Source organism: Camelus bactrianus, chromosome 6, assembly GCF_048773025.1.
Source record: "Camelus bactrianus isolate YW-2024 breed Bactrian camel chromosome 6, ASM4877302v1, whole genome shotgun sequence".
NCBI classification, from domain to species: domain Eukaryota; kingdom Metazoa; phylum Chordata; class Mammalia; order Artiodactyla; family Camelidae; genus Camelus; species Camelus bactrianus.
This window is the reverse complement of record NC_133544.1, coordinates 30875609-30901587: the sequence shown is the minus strand read 5'-3', so window position 1 is coordinate 30901587 and position 25979 is coordinate 30875609. Positions and strand designations below refer to the sequence as shown.

At 33.9% G+C, this 25979-nt stretch overlaps 1 protein-coding gene across 6 annotated transcripts in view; it reads left to right on the top strand.

The window, feature by feature from the left end:
• GPHN (gephyrin) overlaps positions 1 to 25979 on the top strand; it is a 429918-nt gene that overhangs the window by 108483 nt on the left and 295456 nt on the right. For all 6 annotated transcript variants that reach the window (XM_010962279.3, XM_010962275.3, XM_074365373.1 and 3 more), the window contains exon 3: positions 8288 to 8345. In XM_010962279.3, coding sequence (XP_010960581.1) covers positions 8288 to 8345 — 58 coding nt within the window. The remainder of the gene's footprint in view (positions 1 to 8287; positions 8346 to 25979) is intronic.

Below are 25979 nucleotides of genomic sequence, written 5' to 3'. Positions count from 1 at the left end.
TCTAGAGTAATGGTCTCTGAAGTGGGTTGCATGCACTCCAGAGTACAGCCGTTTTGAGACCTTTGTAGCAGAGACTGAATCCTGTCCACCAGAATCCACTCACTCCTTTTTCCTTTCTAACTTTCCATGCAGTTAGGTATGGCCATAAGCTTTCTGACTGCCAGTCAGTGGAATATGAGCTTATATTATATGTTAATTAAAATTTGTGCAATCATCTGTTTAATGTCTCCCTCCTTTTATTATAAATTATATGAGTGCAGACGTGTATCTTATTCTCTTCTTTATCCTCAATCCCAGAACATTGTCTGGCACGTGGTAGTATTTGCTCAAAAAATATTTGTTAAATGTATTCATGAATCTGAGTGTTTACTTTACAAATTAACTTAAAAAGTACGTATGGAGAGCTTGTAGATTTAGTATGCATGTAATATGAATGTTCATTACATGTTTACATGGCAATATTTAAGAGTTAATAATTATTTAGTGCTAATTTAAAGTTTATAAAATGCCTTAACACTTTATTTGTCATCACAGTAATCCTGTGGGGTGGATGATGATATTATTTCTGTTTTATAAGCAAGTAATGTGGGATTCAGATAGAGTAAATTATTTGCTGCAAGGGCACATAGATTTGTAAGTGATAGATCCTCGACTTGAACCATTTGTTTTTACTGTCTCTTGGATTCTTTTTTTTTTTTTAACATTTTTTATTGATTTATAGTCATTTTACAATGTTGTGTCAAATTCCAATGTTCAGCACAATTTTTCAGTCATACATGAACATATACACACTCATTGTCACATTTTTTTCTCTGTGAGCTACCATAACATTTTGTGTATATTTCCCTGTGCTATACAGTATAATCTTGTTTATCTGTTCTACAATTTTGAAATCCCAGGAGGGTGGGAAGGGATAAACTGGGATTTCTTGGATTCTTATATTAACTTTGTATCATATACCCAGTTCTTATTGACTAAGGGATGGTAGCAAAATTAAAATTCACATAGTTATCATTAAGATAAATAAATAAATAAATAAATAAATAAACAAACAAACAAACAAACAAACAAACAAATAAATACTTTTGATTATTTCATACGTGCTGAGAATAATAGTCATCTTTGATAATGAGCATGAAATTTCATAAATCTAGGTTGTATTTAAATCTGAATTACATAAAAGAAAACAGAGCAGCCTTATTTCTGTGTTAATTCTACAAAGCAGAAATAGAAATCCACAGCAGTTAATGAAGAAGTAACACATAGTGGTTTCTGAATTACCTAAATTAGTGTTATTTTCTTGCCTCTTCTACAAATAACTTGAGTTCACCTCATTAAATTTTCCATTGTTTCTTTTATACCAGTGCAATCAGCAATAATACAAGGAGAGGAAAGAGATGAAAACCAAACAGAGCAGGATATTTTTTGAGGGTGGGTGTATGTAAGATGGGGGTGGAGAATCTGGGAAAAGCCATTATGGTATGAAAAAATAAAACTTACTGGTATTTTATCTGAACTGATAGAATCTTTAAGAACTAGAGAACTAAGAACTAGAGAACTACAGGTATTCATTTATATATAAGATCATCTTTTTTGAAAGAATATGTAAATCTTAATGACTAATAAAGTATGCAGAAGTATGTGTATTTGTGTAAAAAAGAGAGTATCTATCTGTACATCTACGTATATGCAGTTGTTTTTATATGTACAGAGGGACACACAGGAGTCTGATGTATTAGGATAGAGAGGAAGACTTTTCACTATACTTTCTTAACTTTGGTTAGGAAAATTTTTTTTTTTTTTTACCATTTAAGTATATTATTTATTCCAGAAAGTAACTTAAATGAAAAATAATGATTTGTTAAAAAACCAGTCAATTTTTCTACATAATGGGAGAAAACCATAATTAGATTGAATTTATGATCTTTATGATTTTCAATTGAATTTTCTTTGAGAGTTTTCTTTTTTAATTCATTATTAACAATTTTGATATTATCCATGCTGTTTTTCTAGATCAGTTGTGGTCCACTTGATAATAATAAAAAATAAACGTTTAAGATAATCCATTGTCTTACCTTTTTTTAGACCTCTATTTTATTCAGTTCTAACTGAAGTGAATTCTTTCCTCATCTTCACTTTAAGTGTATGTTTGATTCCTTTAACTGCATGAAGCTTATCAATAATTAATAATTGTATTTTATTTTATATCTGAAATGAAGTCATAGAATTTTTAAGTTTTATTGCGATATAGTTAATGTCTTAAAAATTACACACATTTAATGTATACATCTGATGAATTTGGGTTTTTGTAAACACTCATGAGACCATCACCATGATTAGGCTACTAAATATGTTTATTACATCCAAAAATTTTTCTGTGTTCTTTTGTGCTGTTGTTTGGTAAAAACATCTAATATGAAATCTATCCTCTTAACATATTTTAAAGTATATAATACCGTATAGGTAGCTATATGTATTACATTGTACATTAGATCTCTAGAACTTGTATAAAAAATTTTATGCCCATTGAAAAATAATTTCTTATTTTTCCCTCCCCCAGCCCTTGGCAACCACCATTCTGTTCTCTGCTTCCGTGACATTGACTATTTTAGATACCTTATATAAGTGAAATTATGCAATATTTGTCCTTTTGTGCCTGCCTATTTCACTTAGTATAATGACCTCTAAGCTCATTAGTATTGTTGGAAATGGCAGGAATCCTTTTTTAAGGTTAAATAATATTCCAATGTATGTATGTAGCACATTATCTTTATTCATTTATCTGTTGATCGACATTTGGGTGATTTTCATATCTTGGCTATTGTAAATAATGCTGCAGTGAACGTGGTGCAGATATCTCTTTGACATCCTGATTTCAGTTCTTTAGAATATATACTCAGAAGTGGGATTGCTGCATCATATGGTAGTTTTATTTTTTAATATTGCAAGGAAGCGCCATAGTGTTTTCCAGAGTGGCTGCACTGTTCTGCATTCCCACAAGCACAGTATAAGGGTTTTCTTTTCTCCACATTCTAGCCAACACTTGCAGTCTCTTCGTTTTTTTGGCAGTAACCCTCCAAACAGGTGTGAAGTGATTTATCATTGTAGTTTTGATCTATGTTTCCCTGATGATTAATGATGTTGAACATCATTAGTGATGATAAGTTATGTCGCATGTACTTGGTGGTCATGTATATGTCTTCTTTGGAGAATATCTGTTCAAGTCCTTTGCATATTTTTTAATTCAATTCTCATCTTTTTATATTTTTTGGATTTTTTGCCTCTGCTTTTGGTATCAAATATAAGAAACAATGGCCAACACCAATGTCAGGAAGTTTTCCCCATGTCTTCTTCTAGGAATTTTTTAGTTTCAGGTCTTACATTTAAATTTTAATTAATTTTGAAGTTTTTTTTTAATATGGTATATCCTTCTATTCTAAAGGATAGTCTTGCTGGATAATGGATCCTAGGTTTCAGCTTTTTCTCATTCAGGATGTTGACTATGTCTTGCCACTTTCTCTGGCTAGCAGTGTTTGTGTCGAGAAATCAGTTGAAAACCTTATGGGTTTCCCTGTAACTAACCTTTTGTTTTTCTCTTGCTGCCTTTAGAATCATTTCTTTATCTTTAAATTTGGCCATCTTAATTATTATATGTCTTGGTTTAGGTGTGTTTGGGTTTTTTTGTTTGGGACCCTCTATAATTTCTGTACTTAGGAACCTGTTTCCTTCAGATATTTGGGGATTTTTCAGTCATGAAATTTTCAACTTTTCAACTTTTCAATTCCCTTTTCTCTTTCTTCTGCAGCTGGGACCCCTATTATGTGTAGATTGCCACACTTTATATTATCCTATAGGTTCATTGGTTTTTACTTGCTTTTCTATATGCTGTTCTGATGGGGTGACTTATGTTATCCTATCTTCTGAGTCACTTATTTGTTCCTCTGCATTATCTGGTCTGCTTTTGACTGCCTTTAGCTCAGCTCTTAGCCATTGAGTTTTTTATTTTTTATTGGCTCCTCTTTAAATTTTCTATTTCCTTTTTATATTATTCTGCATCTCTATTCATAGTCTCTCTTATTTACTTCCATGCTTTAATCACCTCCTTTTTGAAGTCATGATCTAGTAGACTGTTGAGATCTATTTCATTGTTTCTTCTTTCAGGGGACTTCTCAGGTTCTTTTAATTGGGAGTGGTCCCTCTGGCTCCGTGGATTTAGGAGTATCAGTTATCTAATGTGGTGTGGAGGGGCTGTTTGTTTGTTTGTTTTTGTTTCTTAAAGTAGGAACATTCCTGTATAGACTGTGCATGTCTAATAGTTTTGTGAGGCCTTTTGTTAGTCTGGGTGTTTGCCATGTCTTTCTTCTGTGTGTGTTGTCTGTTATCCCTTTGACTGGGGGTGCTATTGGTGTTGTGATCAGAGCCTACCCTCATACCCTCCTTGCTGTTGTTTAGTGAGGCCTCCTTTTTTGTTCTGTGGTTGTCACAGCCCTGACAGGGGCCAGGGCTGCTCCCCTGTTGTTGGAATAGAGGTTTTCAGACCCATTTCTGAGCTGCAGTGTGTGGTAGATGGGGTTGGAGCACTTCAGCTGGAAAGAAGAGCTGCAGAGTACACCTCTGTAGGAGATGTCCACCAGGCAGTACCCTCTGTGGTGTTGTCTGACACTTGTTATGTGTTCTTGACACTTCCCTTGTCCCTCCCCTAGCTGCGGGAACATCAGCCACCCTCTCTGTTGTCCCCCAGGTTCTGCGCCTGCAAAGCCACCAGTGCAAACCTGCCAACGTCAGGCACTAAGACCTGCTGTAGGGATCATGCGGTCACACACCTGAAGCCATGTTGCATCACAGGGTCAGTGCAGACCCCAGCCCCACCTCCACATCCAATATGCTGGCCTGTTGTAAATGCCGTATCCAGACCTCCCATGCACCAGAACTCCACCTGCTGCCTTTTCAGAGGTGGGGGTCCACAGAGGTACCAGCAGAGGTCCACCCCCTCTGCCTGGGGCTGTAAACAAATCTCAGTCCCACTAGTAAAATTGAGGGGCCCCTAGGTATGGATTCAGGTTTCAGCCCCACCTCCACCCTGGAGCAGGGCAGCAGCAATGTGATGGCTATGACTGAGCCTCATCTCTCTTCTTGAGAGAACTCACCAATGATGGGGCCTAGAGGAGACAGCAGCTGTGGCATGGCTGCATTGTGCCCCTCCCCACCCCCAAGTGCACCAGCAATGGTGCTTTTTTTGGGGGTTCCAGGCTGTTCTGTGCCGCACACAGTCCCAGCCACAGCTCACACCGCCCCTCCATTCCCTTGAGGCTGCCTCTGCGCAGTGGGCTTCAGCCCTCTCCCCAGGCTTGTCATTGATCTCCAACAGCCAGTCCCAGCCTGTCCCCACTGGCTCGCATCTAGGCCTGGGGATCTCAGGGACCCTCCATTGCCAGTTTCTCTTAGTTTTGTCTGCCAAGCAGCTGGTAATTTCTCCTCTGAGCCTCAGAAGCTCCGCTTCTGTCCCCGCTGACTTCTCACTGGAGAAGAGGCATCCCAGCCTGAGGGTGCCTTTTTTCCTTTGCTACTCCCTCCCCGCAGGACCTGTCCTGCACTGATTTCCTTTTCCTTGTTTCCCTTTTTTTCTCCTGATTTTTGTGAGGAATCCTCCTGTATTTTGAAGTGAGAAGCACTCTGCCAAAGTTCAGTAGGTGTTCTGTGCAATTCATTTGGTCTGTAGATGTAATTCTTCTTGTGTTTGTGAGAGAGGATGAGGTGTGTGTCCCTCTACTCTGTCATCTTGGCACTTTCCTTGAATTTTTTTGAAACTGACTTGCTTATGACTTAGTTGTTTCCTTTACTTCTGGATTGTTTCTTTCTATAAATTTTTTTTTGGTGTTTACATCAGTTTTAATCTTTCTCATTTCTATGTTTAGTATAATACAGAGGCCCTCCAAGTTTCTTCCATTTGTAGCCACTTGATTGAATGAGTATCCTACTATTTTGTCAACACACTTCATATGTATAATGTTTATATGTCATACATCCATTTTAATCCAAGTAGGAATATATTAAATCATGTGTTTTACCTGCCTTTTAACAGTCAAAATCATTATCATTCGTTAGAAGTTGATACAGGAATACTAATCTGAGAGCCTACTTTCCCAAGGTTAGGCTTGCAAGAAAGGAAGTGTATGAAGAACTGTTAGTTAACATTGATCAAGAGAAAAATGGGTTATTTTTTGAAGTAGAATTGAAGTTTATTCTAGCAACTCTATTTTCATTTTTCTTGGAGAAGTTAACCATTATCACCACAGCTTCTTTGAATCATTATTATACTAACAGTTTGGAACTAATTCTGTAATCTACTACACCATTTATGTAACAGTTGTTTTAGACTGCTTTTATTATAACTAGTCTATTTTATAATGATAGGTAGGTTTTAAAAACTTTTTATTTTGAAATAATTTTAAACTTTCATCTTCTACCTAGTTATGTTGTAACACTTTAATGCAGCATATTATAGATCTTTGTTTACTCATCTGCTTCCTACAAGACTTATGATTTCTTTGCATCCTCATTCCCTGGATTGCATCCATTATATAATATGAACTCAATTAATAAAATTATGAATTCATTATTTGCAAGGCTATAAATTGAAGTCTTTGAGTTTTCACTAGTGTTTTTGCTCTTCACTGATATCCCAGCAATCTCAACTTCTAATTGAATAATTTTAATATTTAATGATGAATATGAATGTTTTTTAATACCCACTTTAAACCTCTTACAGACAGTTATAAAATTTTTCATTTTAGTAACATCCAGTGCTGCTCTTTTACTAGCATTCACTTATATACTTTATATAATATGAATTAAGTTAAATTTCATTAGTGTTTTCATCATTCAATTATGACACTTTAAGTCTAGGAAATAATTCTCAAATCATGATCTGAACACTACTTCCATTAGCAAGAATAAGTGGTAATATTAAAAGAGTTTAAATGCAGAATTTTCAGTAAAATTTATTTGATTGGATAAAGTTATTTTTTAATAGAGATCAGAATGTCATTTATTAATTTATATTTGGGACAGGAGATACCCTAAAGTATCTGAAATATATGACTTATTTATGACCCTTTCTTTTCTGATACTGAGGTACTTAAGCTAAATAAGTAATCAGAAAGTTCTTTTTAAGCACTGTGTTAGAGCAAAGGTAGGTAGGTAATCTTACAGTTTAAGAGCCTAGAACACCTGTCTGATAGAGATATGATACTAGCTACAAATGCAAGCCATATTTGTAATTTAAAAACTTTAGTAGCAATATTTTAAAGCTAAAAAGAAGCAGATTAAATTAATTTTAATAATGTATCTTATTTAACCCAATATAGCCACGTTATTTTAACATGTAATCAGTATTTTAAAATTAATCTTTTTTATACTCAGTATTTGAAGTCTGATATGTGTTTTGCATATAAAGTACATCTCATTTAGCTCCTTCACCTACTAGATCATTCAGTTACTTGCAAAAGTTACTGAATCTCTTTGTCTCACTTTCCCCATTTTTACAATGGAGACAGTTGTAAGAATTAAAGATAATACATGATATACCTGGCAAATGATAACTGTCTCATAAGCTTAACTGTTTTCTAAAAAAAAATTTGATCAAGTGAACATGACATGTAATGACATCATTGTCTTAAGGCAAGGATCATATCTTAGGCATTAAATTTGTAACCTGCAAAGACTCATCTTTTGCCTCAGGCAGTGCTGGGCACACACACATCTCTCTGATTCCTTGTCTGAATTATTTTTAAACAGAAGCTTAATCAATATTGGTTCATCAGTTTTTACAAATGGACCACATTGATGCAAAATGTTAGTAATGGGAAAACTATGGTAGGGAATCTGTGAAATAAATATTTTTACTTTCTGTTCAACTTTTCTGTAAACCTGAAACCACTCTAAAAAGTAGTCTAGTAATTAAAAAAACAAACAAACACATTACCTGCTACTGTTCTTGATACATATTAGTTGTGACAGGAACCATCAGTAAAAGTGGCAATTTGAGCATCATTAAAACCAGCAACAAGAGAAATTTAATTATGGTTAAAAATCTAAATGTTTCCTCTTCTGTCTACGTCTTTTTAGTATATGGAAATCCTAAGCACATAATCCTGATTTTTCCTCCATGGTATTGGGATGGATAATGAACTGTTATTGGTGGCACTCTGATGCTAACGTAGATATAGTCCATACTTTTTAATACACTATTGCTGGTTCTGAGAGTATCTTTTTCTCCTAATTTCAGGTTGGGTGGGACTGTATCAGCATACAAGATAGTACCAGACGAAATAGAAGAAATCAAGGTATAGTATGGCATTTTTCACCTCTACAAAGACTTAGTATCTTGGTGGGAAGGTGGGCGAAGAATTGTTTTTTCTTTATACTGTTGAATCTTTGGGTGTGTTAGGACATCATTTAATCCCCAGATATCCTATTTGAATTTAAAAAAAATGTATCAGATAATCATCAGATTTAATCTACAATCATCAGTACATTTCTAAGAAAAATATTAGGAAAATCAAAAAACGAACCCTTTCTTGTGAAATTCATTGAAAACCTGCTTAAGAGAGAGCACTGTATATGAGCATTAGTGTACATATTAGATTATCTTTTTATCTTGTTTTAATTTATTTTCCCTGTAAGCTTTCACCAATTTTAAATAGTATTAATCTTCTAGTAAATATTTCCTGGTTCCTGTGATAACATGTTAGGCCAATTTCAACGTAAAGTTTACAGTACAGTACATAAAAAATTGACCTTACTATTTGAGTATTACTGCATTATTACATTCTTCTCTTTCTAACATTTTACTAAATCCCGTGGAGTAGTCTTCTAGCATAACTTGTGACCCTTGTCTAAAGGCACTTTACAATCTAGTAAGAACTGAACTTGCAACCTATTCCAAAAAAATAAAATTTAACAGTTGGAAAGCAATAGTCAAGGGTAACCAAGACTGAGTTTTAAGCTGTTAACAATGACATGACAAGATCTCAAAGTCATTAAGATTGATTTGATCAAACTTCAAAATCAAGTTCAGTAAATTCAAATCTTAGTAAATAGTTCTTTAAATTGCATATATTATATTTGTATCAGTTAAGCGAATTGATTTCTATGTTATATACTATTAGTTTCAATATCTCCGTAGTTCTAGAATTAATATCATGATTATATTCTAACATTAAAGGGGAAAAAAAGCCAGGAGTGTCAAGAGGCTCTTTCCAACTTGATATAAATTCATAATATAGTTTGGCTTAGAGGAACTTTAAGCCAGATCTCTCATTTTTCCAAAAATAAAAATAAGAATTAATAAAGGTGAACTGTTGAAATTAATTGAATTGTTTGTGGTGCTTAAGGTTGCTCTGTCTTATATTACAGTTGCAATATGTGTTAAATGATAAAGGTAAACAAAGTGTTCTATGGAATGCATAGATAGGACACTTGGCCATTCCAAAAAGATAATGCACAAAGCCTTTTCAAGAGATATACTCAGCAAATTGGAGTTCTGTAGAGGCAGAGGCACTTGTGAAAGCATAAATAGGAGATAACATGGCACTAGACCACAGGGTATAAATAAAGATTGTTGAGATGCAGGACTGGCAGTGGGTCTGTATGCCATGTTAAGAAATTTGGACTTTATATTGAAAACCATGGGGTGCTATTATGTGATTTTAAGAAATAATGTAGTATAATCAGTTTGGGGAGTTTTTAAGTTTTTTCTATGATGAGTTAAAAAAAATGATTTCATTGGAGAAAGGAGGTTCCATCTCTAAGGAAGGAGACCGGATTGCAGGCATATAGACATGAAATGACTGAAACGTGAACTAAATTCAGTGGCACTGAATCTGAAGAAAAAACTCAGATTCGAGAAATACTTAAGAAAATAGAATCAACAATACTTGCTTTATTGGATGGTTAGGGGCAGATGGAAAGGTTGATCCAGGTTTCCAGCTTGGGAAACTGAGTAGATTGTGTTGCTGTTATCTAAAGAGGAGTTACAATAAAAGGAATAAGTTTGAGAGGAAATAGGGTAAGTTATAGACTTAGGTAACCATATATTCACTAAATCACTGAGTAAAGCAGCCTGAAACTCAGAAGAAAGATAAATTTATCTTTCAGTTGATATTGGGATTTGTCATTATGCAAGAGTTAGTTGAGGCCATGCTAGTGAATGGAGTTGCCTACAAAAGCTATATGAGGTGATAACAGTGGACCAAAATGTTGCCCTGAGGAAGGCCCGACCTAGAAACAGGATTAATATAGTCTTTTTTATTAGTTTAACTAACTAGCAGAAATGCTGCTTTTTTAAAATAGTGACTTTTCTCTAAAGGTATAGCTTTTTCACTTTTTTAAATTCTAGAGTTATAAGAGTTATTCCTCAAGAGATTCCTTGAAAAACACATGATTCATAGATGACATATAGTAGATGATTTTTTCATCAATTACTGGTATATTAAAACAGCTTCAGAGAGTTTGAGGTCTGAGGTATAAACAATATGAAATTGATTCTTCTTTTCAAAAATGTTAGAAGAAAAACCATTATAAATTATTTCATCAAAATTTAGTGGCATCATTAGCATTTTCATCTGTTGTCAGATATAATCTTTTTGTTTTGATTGAAGGAAATGTGAAGTATCTGACTGTAATGTGCATTTTAGTTGGCTAATATCTGAGTAATTCTAAATTGTCTACATAGGACAACTGAGTTTAAATTTGAAATAAACTATCTACATCATACCATGTATAAATACTCAGGTGTATATTTACTATTAAAAAGATACTACTGATGAAACATAATTCAGTTTTTGTCAGCAATCTTTCACAATGTTTCTTGCAACAGTTGTTCTTATTTAGTTTATGCATAGTTTGAATTAAGCGTACATATATTATTACAGTAAATTAGCTCATAGTGAATGGATTCTTGATCAAAGCCTTAAGGAGTAAAGAGCAAATACATTCCTGGCCCAGTAACAGCCATCTCTACCACCCAGTATTCTGAGTTTTTATCTTCATCAGTTTCTTGCTTTTATGTATTTTTACTACTGTGTATACATCCCTAAATATTATAATTTATTCGTACTTCTCTTTGAACTTTTTGTGAATTGATTCACATTGTATGCAGTCTATTGTGCCTTGTTTCTTTTGTTCAACACTGAGATCCATCGTGTTGCTGCCTATAGCTTAGGGTTTGGGGAGGGTTGTTTTTGTTTTTTGTTTTGTTATTTGTTGTAAAGTAATCTATTGTGCCACAAATTATTGAGACATCTTTCTCTTGATGGACATTCACCTTGTTTCCATTTGGAGCTATTATGAAAAGTGATGCTATAAAATTCTTATAAAAGTATCCTATGTAAGAGTTTCTCTGAGGTATATACTGAGGAATGGTATTCCTGAGTTTTAAGTAATGTATACTTTCAACTTTTCTGGGTGAAATCAAACTGTTTTCTAAGATAGTTATGCTAGTTTATACTGCCACTTAGGTGAATTTATTTGAAACAGAGATATTTTAATATTAACTCTTTAATCGGTATGAAATTTGTATGGATATAAGTTTGTTTTTATTTGCAAATGTGATGACTAAACTTACATAATATTTTCCAAATGTATCTTTATTTTCCCAGCCCAATTTATTGAGAAACCCATCTTTTCCTCCAGTGGTTTGAATTGCCTCATTCATCATATGCTAAATTTTCATATGCCTAGACACACACATATACATATGTAAATCTCCCTTTTCCTGAACTTTTGTTTCATTGGCCTATTTATCTGTTTCTTTGCTAGCATCATACTGTTTAGGTTATAGTTCTTTTTTGCATAGTAAGAAAAGTTGTATGTCGTTTTTCTTTTTTTATTCTGTTGGCTCTTGTAGTAAATGATTCAGATAATATTACACTAAGTTTGTTAAGTTCAAAAGTATTCCTGCTGAGGAGACTTCTGGTTTCAGCCAAGGTGGACTAGCCCGGTCCTTCCAAAATCTTTCCTCTTATAATTAAAAATCCCTAGACGTTACAAAATGAAAAAGCATAGAAAGATTCTGAAAGATGGGAAGAGGTAATCAGACTACTTAAGGACCTCAGGCAGTGAGTTACCTGGGTTTCTGTTTGTCTCCCATGTAATCCAGACTCCAACCTAGAACCACCAATGGGCACAGAAAAAAAAAGCACCTAGAAGAGCCTGATCACTCTAAGCAGAGGACCCAGGACAAGGGTGGACTCACAGAAAGAGAGCCTTTTTGACATACTTTTCCTACTCCAGCCAAATGCCAATGGGAAAACTACTTAGCTTCCTCACAATTTCAGCAGAGCCAAGCAGGGAGCTGACCTTCCACCTCAACCCCTGCTATCCCACAGAAGCAGGTGGCAGAGCTCTGAATTTCTCCCCTGGTCATGTTGACAGAAGAATAGCTCCCTGATCACCCCATCTCTCACATGGCAGAGTAGACAGTGCTGTAATTCCCCTGCCAGAATATTGTAGAGGGGACCAAGTGGGGAGTTGAACTTTTATCATCAGCCCACCATCAGCCTTTAAGGGGGATGAACCTCCATCCCTATGTACTTCAACATCAGTAGAGAGGATATTGCGCTCTTGGTATGAGTCAGCCTTCTACTTCCCGTCTTAAGTGTCAAAAGGATCCAGCAGGGAGCTGAATATCCACTCATACTAACAACAGTGTGGAGCAAGGTGATGCCCCACTTTTATGAGAAAGGTTTCAGCAGGGCTGGAAGAAGAGCTCAACTTCTACACTACCCTACTGTTTTCAATGAGACAGTATAAATCAGTGCTTCATTTTTGCCAGAGTGGTGTCAGTGCCCTCATATTAACTTCACCAAGGGGACATCTGCCAAAAAGATTAAATAGGATTCAAAATCTCATAATGTAAATATCCAGAATGTCCTGGGAACAGTAAAAAAAAAATCACTCATCATACTAAGAACAATGAAAATCACAACTTGAATGAGGAATAAACAGTCAACAGACACCAACATGAAGATGAATCACATGTTGGAGTTATCTGACGAAGATTTTAAAGCAGTTATCATTAAAAAAAACTTCAACACACAATTGCTAATCCTCTTGAAACAAATGCAGTAAACAGAAATTACAAAAAGGAACCAAATGGAAATTAGTGAACTGAAAAGTACCATCACCAATATAAAAGACTCAAGATGGACAGAGAGGTTGGGGAACAATGGCACCAGAAGGAAGTGCCACATTATTCAAGTGCTGAAAGAAAGAACTATTGACCACAAAGTCTATATCCAGTCAAATTATCCTTCAGGAATGAATGGGAAATGAGATACTAAGACAAAAGGAAACTGAAAGAATTTGTCACTAAAAAACCTACCCTGAAAGAATGGCTAAATAAGTTTTCCAAAGAGAAAGGAAATGATAACAGGAGAAGGTCTGAAAATTCAGAAAGGAAAGAACAGTGGAGTGGGTAAATAGAGTGGTCATTCGTTTCTTATGATTTTCTTAAATCACATTGAAAGACTGAAGCAAAAATTTTAACACCATATAATGTGGTACACAATGTATGTAAAGTAAATAATGAACATAATCATATTTTAAATGTGGGAGTGCAAAAGTGCCAAAATGGAAATAAAGTTTCTGCATTTCACTTGAAATGATAAAATGCCAGTCAGTACTGGTACACTGTGATGTTACATCTATATATTGAACACTCAAAGCAACCACTAAAAGAAGTATACAAAACAGTATGCTGAAAAACACTATAAATTAGGATGGAGTCCTAAAACGTGTTCAAGTAATCCACAATAAGGCATAAAAAGGGAAACAGGAATGAGAAACCAAAGATACAAACAAAAGAGAAATAATAAAATGGCAGATTTAAGGCCTAATATATAAAGAATTAAATAATCCAAATATATCAATTAAAAGACAGAAAATGATGTAACGAATTTTTAGACATAATCCAACATATGCCATTCTCAAGAAATTCATTTCAAAAACAATGACATAGGTAGGTTGAAAGTAAAAGAATAGAAAAAGATATACTATGAAAACACTAATTTTTAGAGAAGAGAAAAACTCTCAAGTGAATAATCTGTTTCTTTCTCAAGAAGCTAGAAGAAGAAGAACCAGATATAGTCAAAGTAAGAAGAAGACATGAAATAGTTAAGAATTGGAATCAGTGAAATTGAGAGCAGTAAAACAATAGGGGAAAATCCATGAAATAAAATGCTGGTTCTTTTAAAAAAAAACTCAGTAAAATTGGTAAACCTTTTAAGAGATTAACAAAGTTAAAGAAGAGAAGACACAGTCACCAATATCAAGGTTGGACAAAAGCTATCACTGCAGATCTTTCATTCATTAAAAATATAATTAGAGAATACTTTCAAAAACTTTATACTCACAAACTGGTCAACTTACAAGAAACGGACCACTTCTTCAAAACCCACAAACTACCAAAACTAACCACACTGAAACAGAGAATTTGAGTAGTTGTATAACCATTAAAGAAATCAAATTTGTAATGAAAAACCTCCTAAAAAAGAAATCTCCAGTCCCAGGTGGTTTCACTGGAGAATTCTGCCAAACATTAAAGAAGAGTATCTGTTTTACACAGTTTTAGTGAGTCATTTCCCACCTGATTTTATAAGACTGGTATTACACCAAAATCAGAAAAAGACAGTACAAAAATGAAAACTGCAGGACAATATCTGTTATGAACTTAAAATCCTCTACTAAACAATTCCAAATAAAATCCAACAAAGTATAAAAAAAATTAAACACTACTACCAAGTGGGATTTATTTGAGGTAAAAACTTGCTCAACATTGGAAAAACAACCAATGTAATAATCTACTGTATGTATATATAGGCTAAAGAAGAAAACTTATATGGTCATATCAATTCATGCAGAAAAGGTGTTTGAGAACATCTAAAACTCATTCTTGATAAAAACTCTTAGCCATCTAGGAATAGAGAGGAATTTCCTGAGCTTAATAAAGGGCATCTACAAAAACTTACAGCTAACATTGTACTTAATGGTGATAGAATGAATACTTTCCTCTTAAGATCAGGAATAAAGCAAGGTTGTCTGTTACCACTGTTTTTATTCAGCTGAGCACTATAAATTCTTAATAGCACAGTGTCAAGAAAATGTATTAAAAGGCACCAAGATTGGAATGTAAGAAATAAAACTCTCTATTTGCAGATCACAAGATTATGGATATAGAAAAAAGTAGCTACAGAAAAGCTCCAACTAATGAATCAGTTAAGTTAATTTGAGGGATATAAGATCAACACCAAATAAAAAACTATTGATTTTTATGAATGACAGTAGTTGAAATTTATAATACCATTTACAGTTACTCCAAGTAAAATTAAATACTTAGGTACACACTAAGGAACACACATCTTATCTATATGCTGAAAAACTACAAAATGCTGAAGAAACAAAAGGACACTTAAAAAATGGACAGATATGCCATGTTTATAGATCGAAAGATTCAACATAATAAAAATGTCAGTTTTCCCCAACTTAACATACAGGTTTGTGCACTTCCTATTAAAAACCCAACAGTTTTTTTTTTTTTGTAGACATACTATTATATAAATTCTAAAATTGTATGGAAAGGCATAGGTCCTAAAACTGCTGAAATAACTGAAAAAGAACAAAGTGGAAAGACTAGCTCTATCCAATGATAAAGTTTACTATTAGCTACAGTAATCAAATATTGGCAGAAAGATAGACACATATATCAATGGAACAGAATAGATACCTGTAAGTAGGCTTACACAAATATGTAAAGCTTTCTACATATTTTCAGTAAAGCTGCAAATACACTTTGGATAATCTTTTCAACAAATAATACTGAAACAATTGGACTTCCATAAGCAAAAAAATTAATTTCAGCCTTATACAGAAATTAACTCAAATGGATAATAGACTTAAATTTAGACAAAAAACTGTTAGAGAATAAAAGGAAAAATGTTCAAGACCTATGACTAGGCAAAGAGTTTATGTTCTATTTTTTGTTTCCTGCTATAAATGGAATGCTTTATCTTTATATTTTTATTTTAACTTATCTATATATTTTTGCATAATTGAGGTATAATTTTAAAAATTGAATTACCACCAAATCTACTTCTACAAGTCTTAAATGAGAAACTCTATTGGACTCATTCCCCAGTGAATCAACCATATCTGGTAAAAATTTTAAAGAAACAATGATTTAATGTATCTTGAAATTGTTCTAAACACATACGGCAAACAAGACAACATTTTTTCAAGTAAATCTGAGATAAAATAGTGAGAGTCTGTGGCAATTAGCCACAACCTGATATATCCTCCAACCCTCCTCAACTTGATGAAAACTTCACTTTAGGCAGATAAGGACTAGAGTATGGGGCTTCCTCTCCCTGTCAGCTCCCAGTTAAGGGTTATGGTATCTGTCCAAGATGGGGTGACCTTCATCATTTCTCATGGCTTCCAACTCTGACTTGCAGAGATTAAGTTCCTAATGAATGCAGTTGAAAGTCAGGGGCTCCCTTCCTTTACCCAGCCCCCATTCATAGGGTGGAAGCTCTAGTTCAGATGCAGCAGGCTGGGAATACTAGGTGCCTTATCACCCTCCTTCAGCTTGCTGATAGAGTAGAACATCCAAATTAGGAGGCAACTCAAGCAGACAAAAGGCTAACACTCCTACACAGCACTTGGAACAGTGGCTTAAAGATTTTATCCATGTTAGGCCATAAGAACATATTGCTCTGAAGCTCGTCCCAAAGGAAACGGCCTTATTTGAAACAGAAAGTAGTAGTTCAGGCCTAAAGTCACCCTAAAAAACAATGGATATTTTGATGGTAAACAATTAAGAGGAAGCTGATAATCTCTCTACAAGAGCAAGAAGCTAAATTAGTTTATCAGAATGAACCTGGGAAAGGGTCAGCTAGAAAGAGTCTTCCTTGGATCAGAACATACCTCAAAGGTGGGCTGAAAAACTATCCTTTCTGAATTTAATTGGATCAGACTCTGAAGTGATGTATGTCCCCAGGCATTACTTATCACAGTAGTGCAATTAGTAGAGCATAACAGCTAGAAGTGATAGCAAATAGGCAAATAGCTTAACAGAGAGATCAAGGGAAAAGACAAGACAGTCAAAGAAAGCCCTATTAAAACCACTACCTTCCCAAGGTGACTTTGTATGTACCTTGGTGCACCCTCTGAGGAGGAGTATCAGAAGTTTCATACTGGGTGGAAATCATCCTTTCTAAAGATAGCCAATTCAGTAAACAAATAAATAAGCAAACAACAGAGCCCTGAAGTGGGGAGGGGAGTCAGTATCAAGAGTTGCTACAATATATTATATAACGTGTCCAGTTTGCAATAAATATTTTAAGGCATGCAAGGAATGGGAGAGTGTGACTTATACACAGAAAACAAAGCAGACAACAGAAATTACCTGTGAGATGTTCTAGATGTTGAATTTAGCAGGTGGATTTCAAAGCAGTCTATCTAAATATGAAGAAAGGAAGGAAGGAAGGAAGGAAGGAAGGAAGGAAGGAAGGAAGGAAGGAAGGAAGGAAGGAAGGAAGGAAGGAAGGAAGGAAGGAAGAAAGAAAGAAAGAAAGAAAGAAAGAAAGAAAGAAAGAAAGAAAGAAAGAAAGAAAGAAAGAAAGAAAGAAAGAAAGAAAGAAAGAAAGAAAGAAAGAAAGAAAGAAAGAAAGAAAGAAAGAAAGAAAGAAAAGAAAAGAAAAGAAAAGGAGGAAGGGAGGAAGGAAGGAAGGAAGGAAGGAAGAAACCTTATAGGAAGCCATACTAAAGAAGTAAAGAAGCCATGATAACAGTGTCTCATGAAATAGAGACTATCAGTAGAAATATGTATTAGTTTTTTTAAAAGAACCAAATGCAAATTCTGGAGTTGCAAGTATAATAAATGAAATGGAAGGTTCGCCAGTGGGGCTCACTCAACAACAGTTCTGAGTGGACAGCAGACTTAAAGATAGGCAAATGAACAGAGCCTCAGAGAAATGTGAGACACCATTAAACATACCAACATGGATAATGGGAGTACAAGAAGAAGATAAAGGAGCACACAAAATACTTTAAAAAAAACAATGGCTGAAAACTTGGCCAAATTTAATTACAAACATTAATCTTCACATCCAAGTAGCTCCATCAGTTCCAGATAAGATAAACTCGGTAAGATCCATCCCCACACACTTGGTCTTAGTGTAAGTTCAGGTTGCTGTAACAAAGTATAGGCTGGGTGGCTCATAAACAACAAAATTTACTTCTCATGGTTCTGGAGTCTGAAATTCCATGATCATGCAGTCAGTGTGGTCAGATTCTTGTGTGGACCCTCTGTAGGTTAGACAGCTGACTTTGCATTCCTCACATGAGAAGAAGAGCTAGCTAACTCCCTGGCTTTTTATTATAAGGACATTAATCCTGTTTGTAAGGACTTCACCCTCATGATCTAATTACCTCCCAAAGATCCCCAAATGCAAATACCATCACACTAGGATTAAGGTTTCAACATAGGTCTTTTAGTGGGACAGACATTCATTTCATACCACACATCATAATAAAAATGCCAAAAGACAAGGGTAAAAAAATTTAGGGCAGTAAGAAAAATAATTCACCATGTACATAGTGAATCTCAGTAAAATTAACATCTGACTTATCATCAATAAAAATGGAGACCAGAAAGTAGTAGTATGACATATTCAGAGTACTGAAAGAAAAAACTTGTTGACAAACCAAAAATCTTGTATACAAGAAAACTGTCTTTCAGAATTGAAGCTGAAATAAAGACATTCCCAGATAAACAAAAATTGAGAGAATTTATTGCTAGCAGATACACCTTGCAAGATATACTGAAGAAAATTCTTCAGGCTGAAAGCAAGTGACTGCATACAGTAATTCAAATTCATGCACAGCACACATAAAGAGCACTTGCAAAGATATTTATGTATTAATAAAAGGCAGTATAAATGCATATATTTGTCCTTTTCTCTCATAACTGATTTGAAAACCAATTGTATAAAACAGTATGTATATAACTTTTGTTGAGCCTATAATGTATAGAAATGGAATATATCTGACAATAACAGCCCAAAGAAGGTAGGTGGGAGAGCAAAGCTGCATTGGAATAAGTATATAACATCAAATGGTATCTTGAATCCACAAGAATAAAATACGAGAACTAGAAATAGTAGATGAGAAGGTTAATAGAACAAACTCTATAAATACATACTTCTTTCTTTTCTCAGCTTCATCAATAAATATAAATTACATAAAATCTTAATTATAGCAGTACTTGTTGGATTTGATAAGTGTGTATTTGTGTGTACAAAAATATATATGTAGTATAGATAACAATAGTAGCAAAAAAGTAAGACAAAAATAGAACTCTGTAGGAGTATTGGTTCTGTATCTCATGAAATTATTACTCTAAATCTGAAGTAGATTCTGAGAAGTTACACAGTAAACACTAGAGCAGCCACTAAGAAAATAGCTCCAAATTATATATAGTATTTCTCTTTCTGAGATCTAAGTGTATATATATATTATATAAAGGTCTAATATACATATAATTATAGACTATCTCACATATTTTTTTCCTGTTCTTTTTGTTCAGTCTTTCTACTTTCTCTACATCAATTTGTACTTTTTTGTTGATTTGTCTTTGAATTTAATATCCTGTGTTCTGCATTTTTCCTTTTGACCTACGTTTACATTCTTTAATCCTAATAAACCTACTCATTTAGATCTGAATTTCAGATATTGTAATTTTATGTCCTACGATGCCCATTTAATTTTTTATAGATTCCATTTCCTGATGAAATTCTCCATCATTTTATCTATTTTGTTTATTTTTCCTCTATTTTCTTGAATATATTAGTCATAGTTTAAAGTTCTTGGCTGTGAACTCCCCATGCATCTGTTGTACGGTTTTTCATCTGTTTTATCTTCCTAGTTTTGGGTCTTATTTTCTTGGCGTGCCAAGTAATTTTTATAAATTTATTTTATGTGCAGAAGAACCATATTGGTTATAGATGATTTATCATCTATCATAGCGTCTTCCTTTCTACCGATAGGCAGAAATATGAGAAAATTATCACTCCAATCTAGTCAAGAATTGAGCTGAGTTGAGAATATAGTGGGTTTCTATCCCTTCATTCCTGCACTACAGTAGATTTAGCTTTGATATTCTTAGGTTCCAGCCTAGCTCTTTGGCCTCTAGCCTAACCAGTATAAGCCTCAAAAACTGGTGAATATCTTGAAGCAGAAACTTGTATTGTTCTTTGGTCAGGTCCCTAGCAGGTCTTTGTTTCTTAAGCACTGTGAAGAATGCAAAAAATTTCACACTGCCTTTCATAAGCTTTGTGTCTAGCTTTATAGCCTTATGTACAGCACTGCAAGCCACAGTTGTTCCAAGGAGAAAAAAGGTCATGTGTTTAAGTCTATTCAGGGTTCTCATTTCTAAATGTCTGAAAGCTTCCTGCTTTCTTTTCCTCTCAGTATAGGTTCTCTGCCTGGAAAAGCTGATGATTTAGCACTGTGACCAAAATCAGCAAATACCCCCATGGGGATGGTTGGGTAGGTAGGAAAAGCTGGAGATTATCAGTTTAACTCAGAAAAGTTTTCCTATTTCTGGAATTTTATTTTGTATAATTTATTGTTTCTTTTGCTCTTCAGTGTCTTTAAAAGTAGCATTTAAAAAATTATCTGATTTTTCTCTACTCTTTATCACGTAAATATTGACCCGCTGTGACCTACGACACTCTACCTAAAAGCAGAACTCCTGCATTGTATTTTTAACTGATTATTAATAGGGTATTTAAAAGTTGTTTTGTGTATAAATCTTTTAACTACTTTTTATGAAACACTTATTATATCTAGTAGTTTTTCAGTTTATTGACTTAAATAAGCTTTAGTAAAGTCAAATCACAAAGTAAAATTCTTTTGCCAAGATTGTGGCTGTTTGTTTAATGTTCGATGAATCAGGCACTTTGGTAATTGCTTTAAAAACACTAACTCATTTTAATCCTCATAACAAACATTTGAGGTCAGTAGTATTATTGTTCCTATTCATAAATGAGAAAAACAAGCAAAGAACATTAAGTGATTTGTGCAAGGTCACACAGCAAGTAGTGGTGGAGCCAGATTCAAGCCTAGAATTTGGGTTCTTTTATGATAGTGAGAATTAGTAGTAGCATGTAAAATGTTCTCCCAGTCTTTCTACATAAATACTGCAAACTCATGTAGGAAATGTTTACTTCAATATGTGACTTTCTGATATCCATTCTCTTAATTAGAATGCTGTTCCTAAATTTATTTAAATCCCTTATTTACCCACTTATTTATTCAATAATAATTTATCTAGCATTTTCTTTCTGTGTTTAAACTCCCTTGGTTATCTCATCCAGTTTCATAGCTCTTGTTTGGGTTCTATTTCCTAAAATAAACTTTTTAATGAAGTATAATATTCTATATGAGTTGTACATAGAGTAAGCTACGCAAATCACAAGTGTAAAGCTTGTTAAATTATCACAAAATAAACACTCTGAGTAACTACCACAGCTAAAGAAATACGATCTTCAGTATCCCAGAAACCACCCTGTGCCCTTTTCCAATCAATACACCTTCCCTCTTCCCCAAAGGTAACTACTGTCTTATTTCTGTCACTATGAATTATCTTTACTTGTTTTGAACTTTATATCGATGGATCATTGCTGTGTGTATTGTTGTTGTTATTAAATGTACAATTTAGTTATCCATTCTTATGATGAAAGGTATTTGGGTTGTTTCCCGTTTGGAGCTACTATGAATAATGCTGCAATAAACAATCTTGAACATGTCTTTTGATGCACATATGTACACATACTCCTTAGAAATCCACCTAATAGGCTAGATATGAACTAGAGATACTGGGTCATAGAGTATATACATGAGTAATTTTACTAGATTCTGCACACAGTTTTCCCAAGTAGATGTATGAATTTATATTCTTTTCAGCATTTTGGGAGAACTCCAGTTTGCTTCACCTTCTCACTAATATTTCATATTGTCAGTCATTTTAAGTTTTAATCATTTCAGGAAATAGTGACCAAAAATGTTTTTAATTTGTGTTTTTCTGATGACTAATAATATTGATCATGTTTCTGTATAACTGAAAGATTGTGCTCTACACTGGAATTTGACACATTGTAAAATGACTGTTACTCAATAAAAGTTAAAAAAATTAATTTTTTAAAATCTCAAAAAAATATTGATCATGTTTTCATATGTTTATTGGCTATTTGAATATCCTCTTTTTTGAAATAACTGTTAATGGCTTCCACTTTTTAAAAATTAGGTTAGGCCTCTTTTTTATTAGTAGGCATTTTTTATATATTCTGTATGAGTCCTTTGTTGATACATGTATTGCACATTTATTCTCACACTTTGTTGCTTCCCTTTTTACTATATTAAAAGTATCTTTGAATAGAAATTCAGATTTAAATGTAAGTCAGCTTGTTAATTTTTCACTTATAATTAGTGAATAAATATTTGTTGATTAAATGAATGATCCTGAAGACATTGAATGTCTGGTGCAAGAGACAATCTTATTGATATAAAATACAATTTCTATGTTAAATATATACAAAATTGTTTTAGAGCACAGAGGAGACAGTGACTAACTCTGGCTTAGAGGGTAAAGGATTTCTTCATGGAGAACATGATGGGAAGGGCTTCTAAAGCAAAAACCAAAAATGTAAGCAAAGACACTACACATGAATAAACAGTTTTTGAGAAATGCAAGTTTGGCTAAAGTCAAGGGATCATTAAGAACAATTGTAGGAGATGAGGCTGGAATGTTAGATTGGAGCCACTTTGTAAATGATTTGTATGTCTTGGGGAGGGAAGCTTCTAAAGATTTTGAAACAAAGACATTTTCAGATATATTTCAGAAGATTTACTATCTTTATCAAAGTGAATTGGAAGGAGGCATAGAGGCAGAACACTTAGGATGCTCTATACTGACCTAGATGAGTGATGATAAAGACAAGGCTTTCTAACAGTAATGGCAAGTAGTGAGGTGTGTCAGTGGTTAATAAAGCAGGCTCTGCACCTTAATTGAATTGTATGTTAATCATTCTGTGTTTTCCTAAAAGTATGGATTAAAAAAAACCCTATCTTTTTTTGATTACAAAACCTACTGTTGTTATTGTGAGGGTTAAATGTTCATAAAGGACTTAGCACAGTGCCTGGTCCATAGTAAACATACAGAAAATGACAGCTGAGTGATAAGATCCAAGTAGAATTGAGAAAGGGAAATAGAAATAAAGATTAATTCAGGTTTTTAGCTTAGACAGCTTCATGGAAGATAGTGCCAATCCCTGAGCTAAGGAATTAAAAGGAAAACTCATATTTAGGGAGAATAATGAATGTTGGGGGGTCTTTAAGGCATAAGGAAAGAACCTGTAACTGGAAATTTATTCACTCCCCCAACCCAATTAATTTAGTGTTATTGACTGGTCTGTTTACTGTTGATGATTTTGATCTCCTTTTCTGGTACTATTCACTTAATTTAGAGCCCCTTTACCCATGTTATCTTCTCCTCAGAGTAGGAGCATCCCAGAGGAATGATGAAAAATGCATATATTTAAAATATAAAAAATACCAAATTGGCAGGTTTTCTCTCTACTGTATTTCTGATCCTTTAGTCCCTTAAAAAAACAAACAAACAAAAAAGAATTTAGCCTTACCATTGTATAACGTGGAGTAGGTAATTTTCCTCTCAACATCGGAACAATCTGATCTGGTAAAAGGAACAGATTAGGCTGTTGGCTCTCTTTGAAAAGATAGTTTAACCCTACCTATCTTTCTGCTATTTTTTGCTTCCTCCAGATAGATCAGTGTTCTATTGTTTCTCTTGCTAATTATTACATAATATCTTTACACAGACGTCTTGGCTAAAATTCCACCAGAATACTATACTTTATTTAACCTTGCTAAAGTGAATTTTCTCTGCTATTCTTTACTAATAGATTATATTGTAACATCTTCAGGATATTCTTACCACTGATATTCTCATGGAAAACCAAACCATAGTGACAGTGATTAGTATAGAAGTTATCGCAAATCAGACCTTTTGTATTTCACATGGGGCTAAATATCAGTGAATAAGATTGTTTTGAGATGGTTTTTGTTAAGGAGATTTTTAAACAGAATTAAATTAATTACATAATATATGTTATCTATGTTCAGTTATTTACTCAGCTATATTCAGCATGGAATAAAATGCTCAAAGTAAAAGCCATATCATATACAAAACTTTGTTGGAGGCAAATCACTGACATTTGAAAGAAGGTGATATAATTATGACAAATTTTTTTATGTCCTACTCATTATATATTTTAAATATGAAGATGTATACACACACCAAATTTTGGTGTGTACAGAAGTCAATAATAAATAATATGGTTTGACCATGTATCTTAGCTTTCTTAATAGTTTTATAATGTGTATGTGTGTCCATGCACAAAGAGGCACTTATTTTTTAAGTTCCTGTTATGTACCCAGAATTACAGTAGATGTTTTCATGTTCTTATTTACTTTATTCCTCTTAACAGTTGTCCAAGTTTCAAAGAATTTCAGTAACTTGCCTATAGACACAAAGCTAGTAAGTCGACTAGAACTGGAATGGCACCCAGGTCTGTCTTGCCCCCAAGCCAGACAGATCTACTTTCACCCAGTGGCTCACAGTTAGAAAATGTATAAAGGTAAATAATGTTGTTTATAGATGTGAAAAACTAAAAGCAGCATAAATATTTATCCAAGGACTTTAAAATTAAAATATAAAGAATATTTTATGTAGCCTTAAAAATCATCAGAGTGAACTTATTAATGATACATTGTTGAATTGAAGAAGAAAGTTAACACACGTGTGTGTGTGCATCTGTGTGTACATATGTGTATTTATTTATGTATGAAAATTCATATGATGATTAACAAGTTTTAAATGGGTTATCGCCAGTAAAATTTTGGTAATTTTCAGTTCTTTATGCCTTTTTTATATCTATATTAAATTATTTTTGTCTTTTTATTAAGCATGTATTTTTAGAGTCATGAAAAATCACTAAGATGAACCTCATTTGGGTCCCCAAAGTTAAAAGTGGTACCAAAAATATGAACAGGTTGAAATACAGAACATTTATTTTTTTCACTGTCATTTCTAGAACCTAGTTTGTATAACAGGTGATACATTTAATCAAACTTCTTTCACATAGCCTATTTTCATATTACCGATTCTACAGCAGTGAGTAGAATGGCTTTAAATGCCAGACTCATAAGAGGTGGTATTAAATTTTATTGAGAAATAAAGTAATAGGTATTTAAACTGATCTGAGGGGACGTTCTATTCCAGTATAGCCTAATAGCTCCTATCAGAAGCACCCATCTGTTTTCACAAATAACAATTATAAATTCTGGACTAAACAAAAACTTAACTATGTGAAAGCCCTGGAGAGTGACCAAAAGCAAGCAGATTCTGACATTTGGAAAAAGGCACTGGTTGAGTATCCCATTTTTATAACGTTTAGCCCCCGATAGGTCCCAGTTTGGCCTACGGCAGCTGAAATCTGTAGGCTTACTGTCTGGAGGAACAGAGTTTGGACAACCACAGCTGCTTTAAAGTGAGAGGGGGAAATTCTGGAAAGGATAGAGCCAAGAAGTGAAGCCTCATATTCTATAAATAAGCTCCCTAGATCTCTGGCTGACCTATGAACCATGAATGTGCCGAGTAAACTACAAGCAATGCAGCTAGCACTAAAGGAATTGTATTTTGGATTGCCATCCACTGCACAGCAGACAGTTTGCAGTTAAATCTACTCAAGTCATCTACTTATTAAAATAAAAACAAATCAGCATTCTTCAGAGTAATATAACAAAACCTAGTATCTCTTCAACATATTAGTCACCATGTG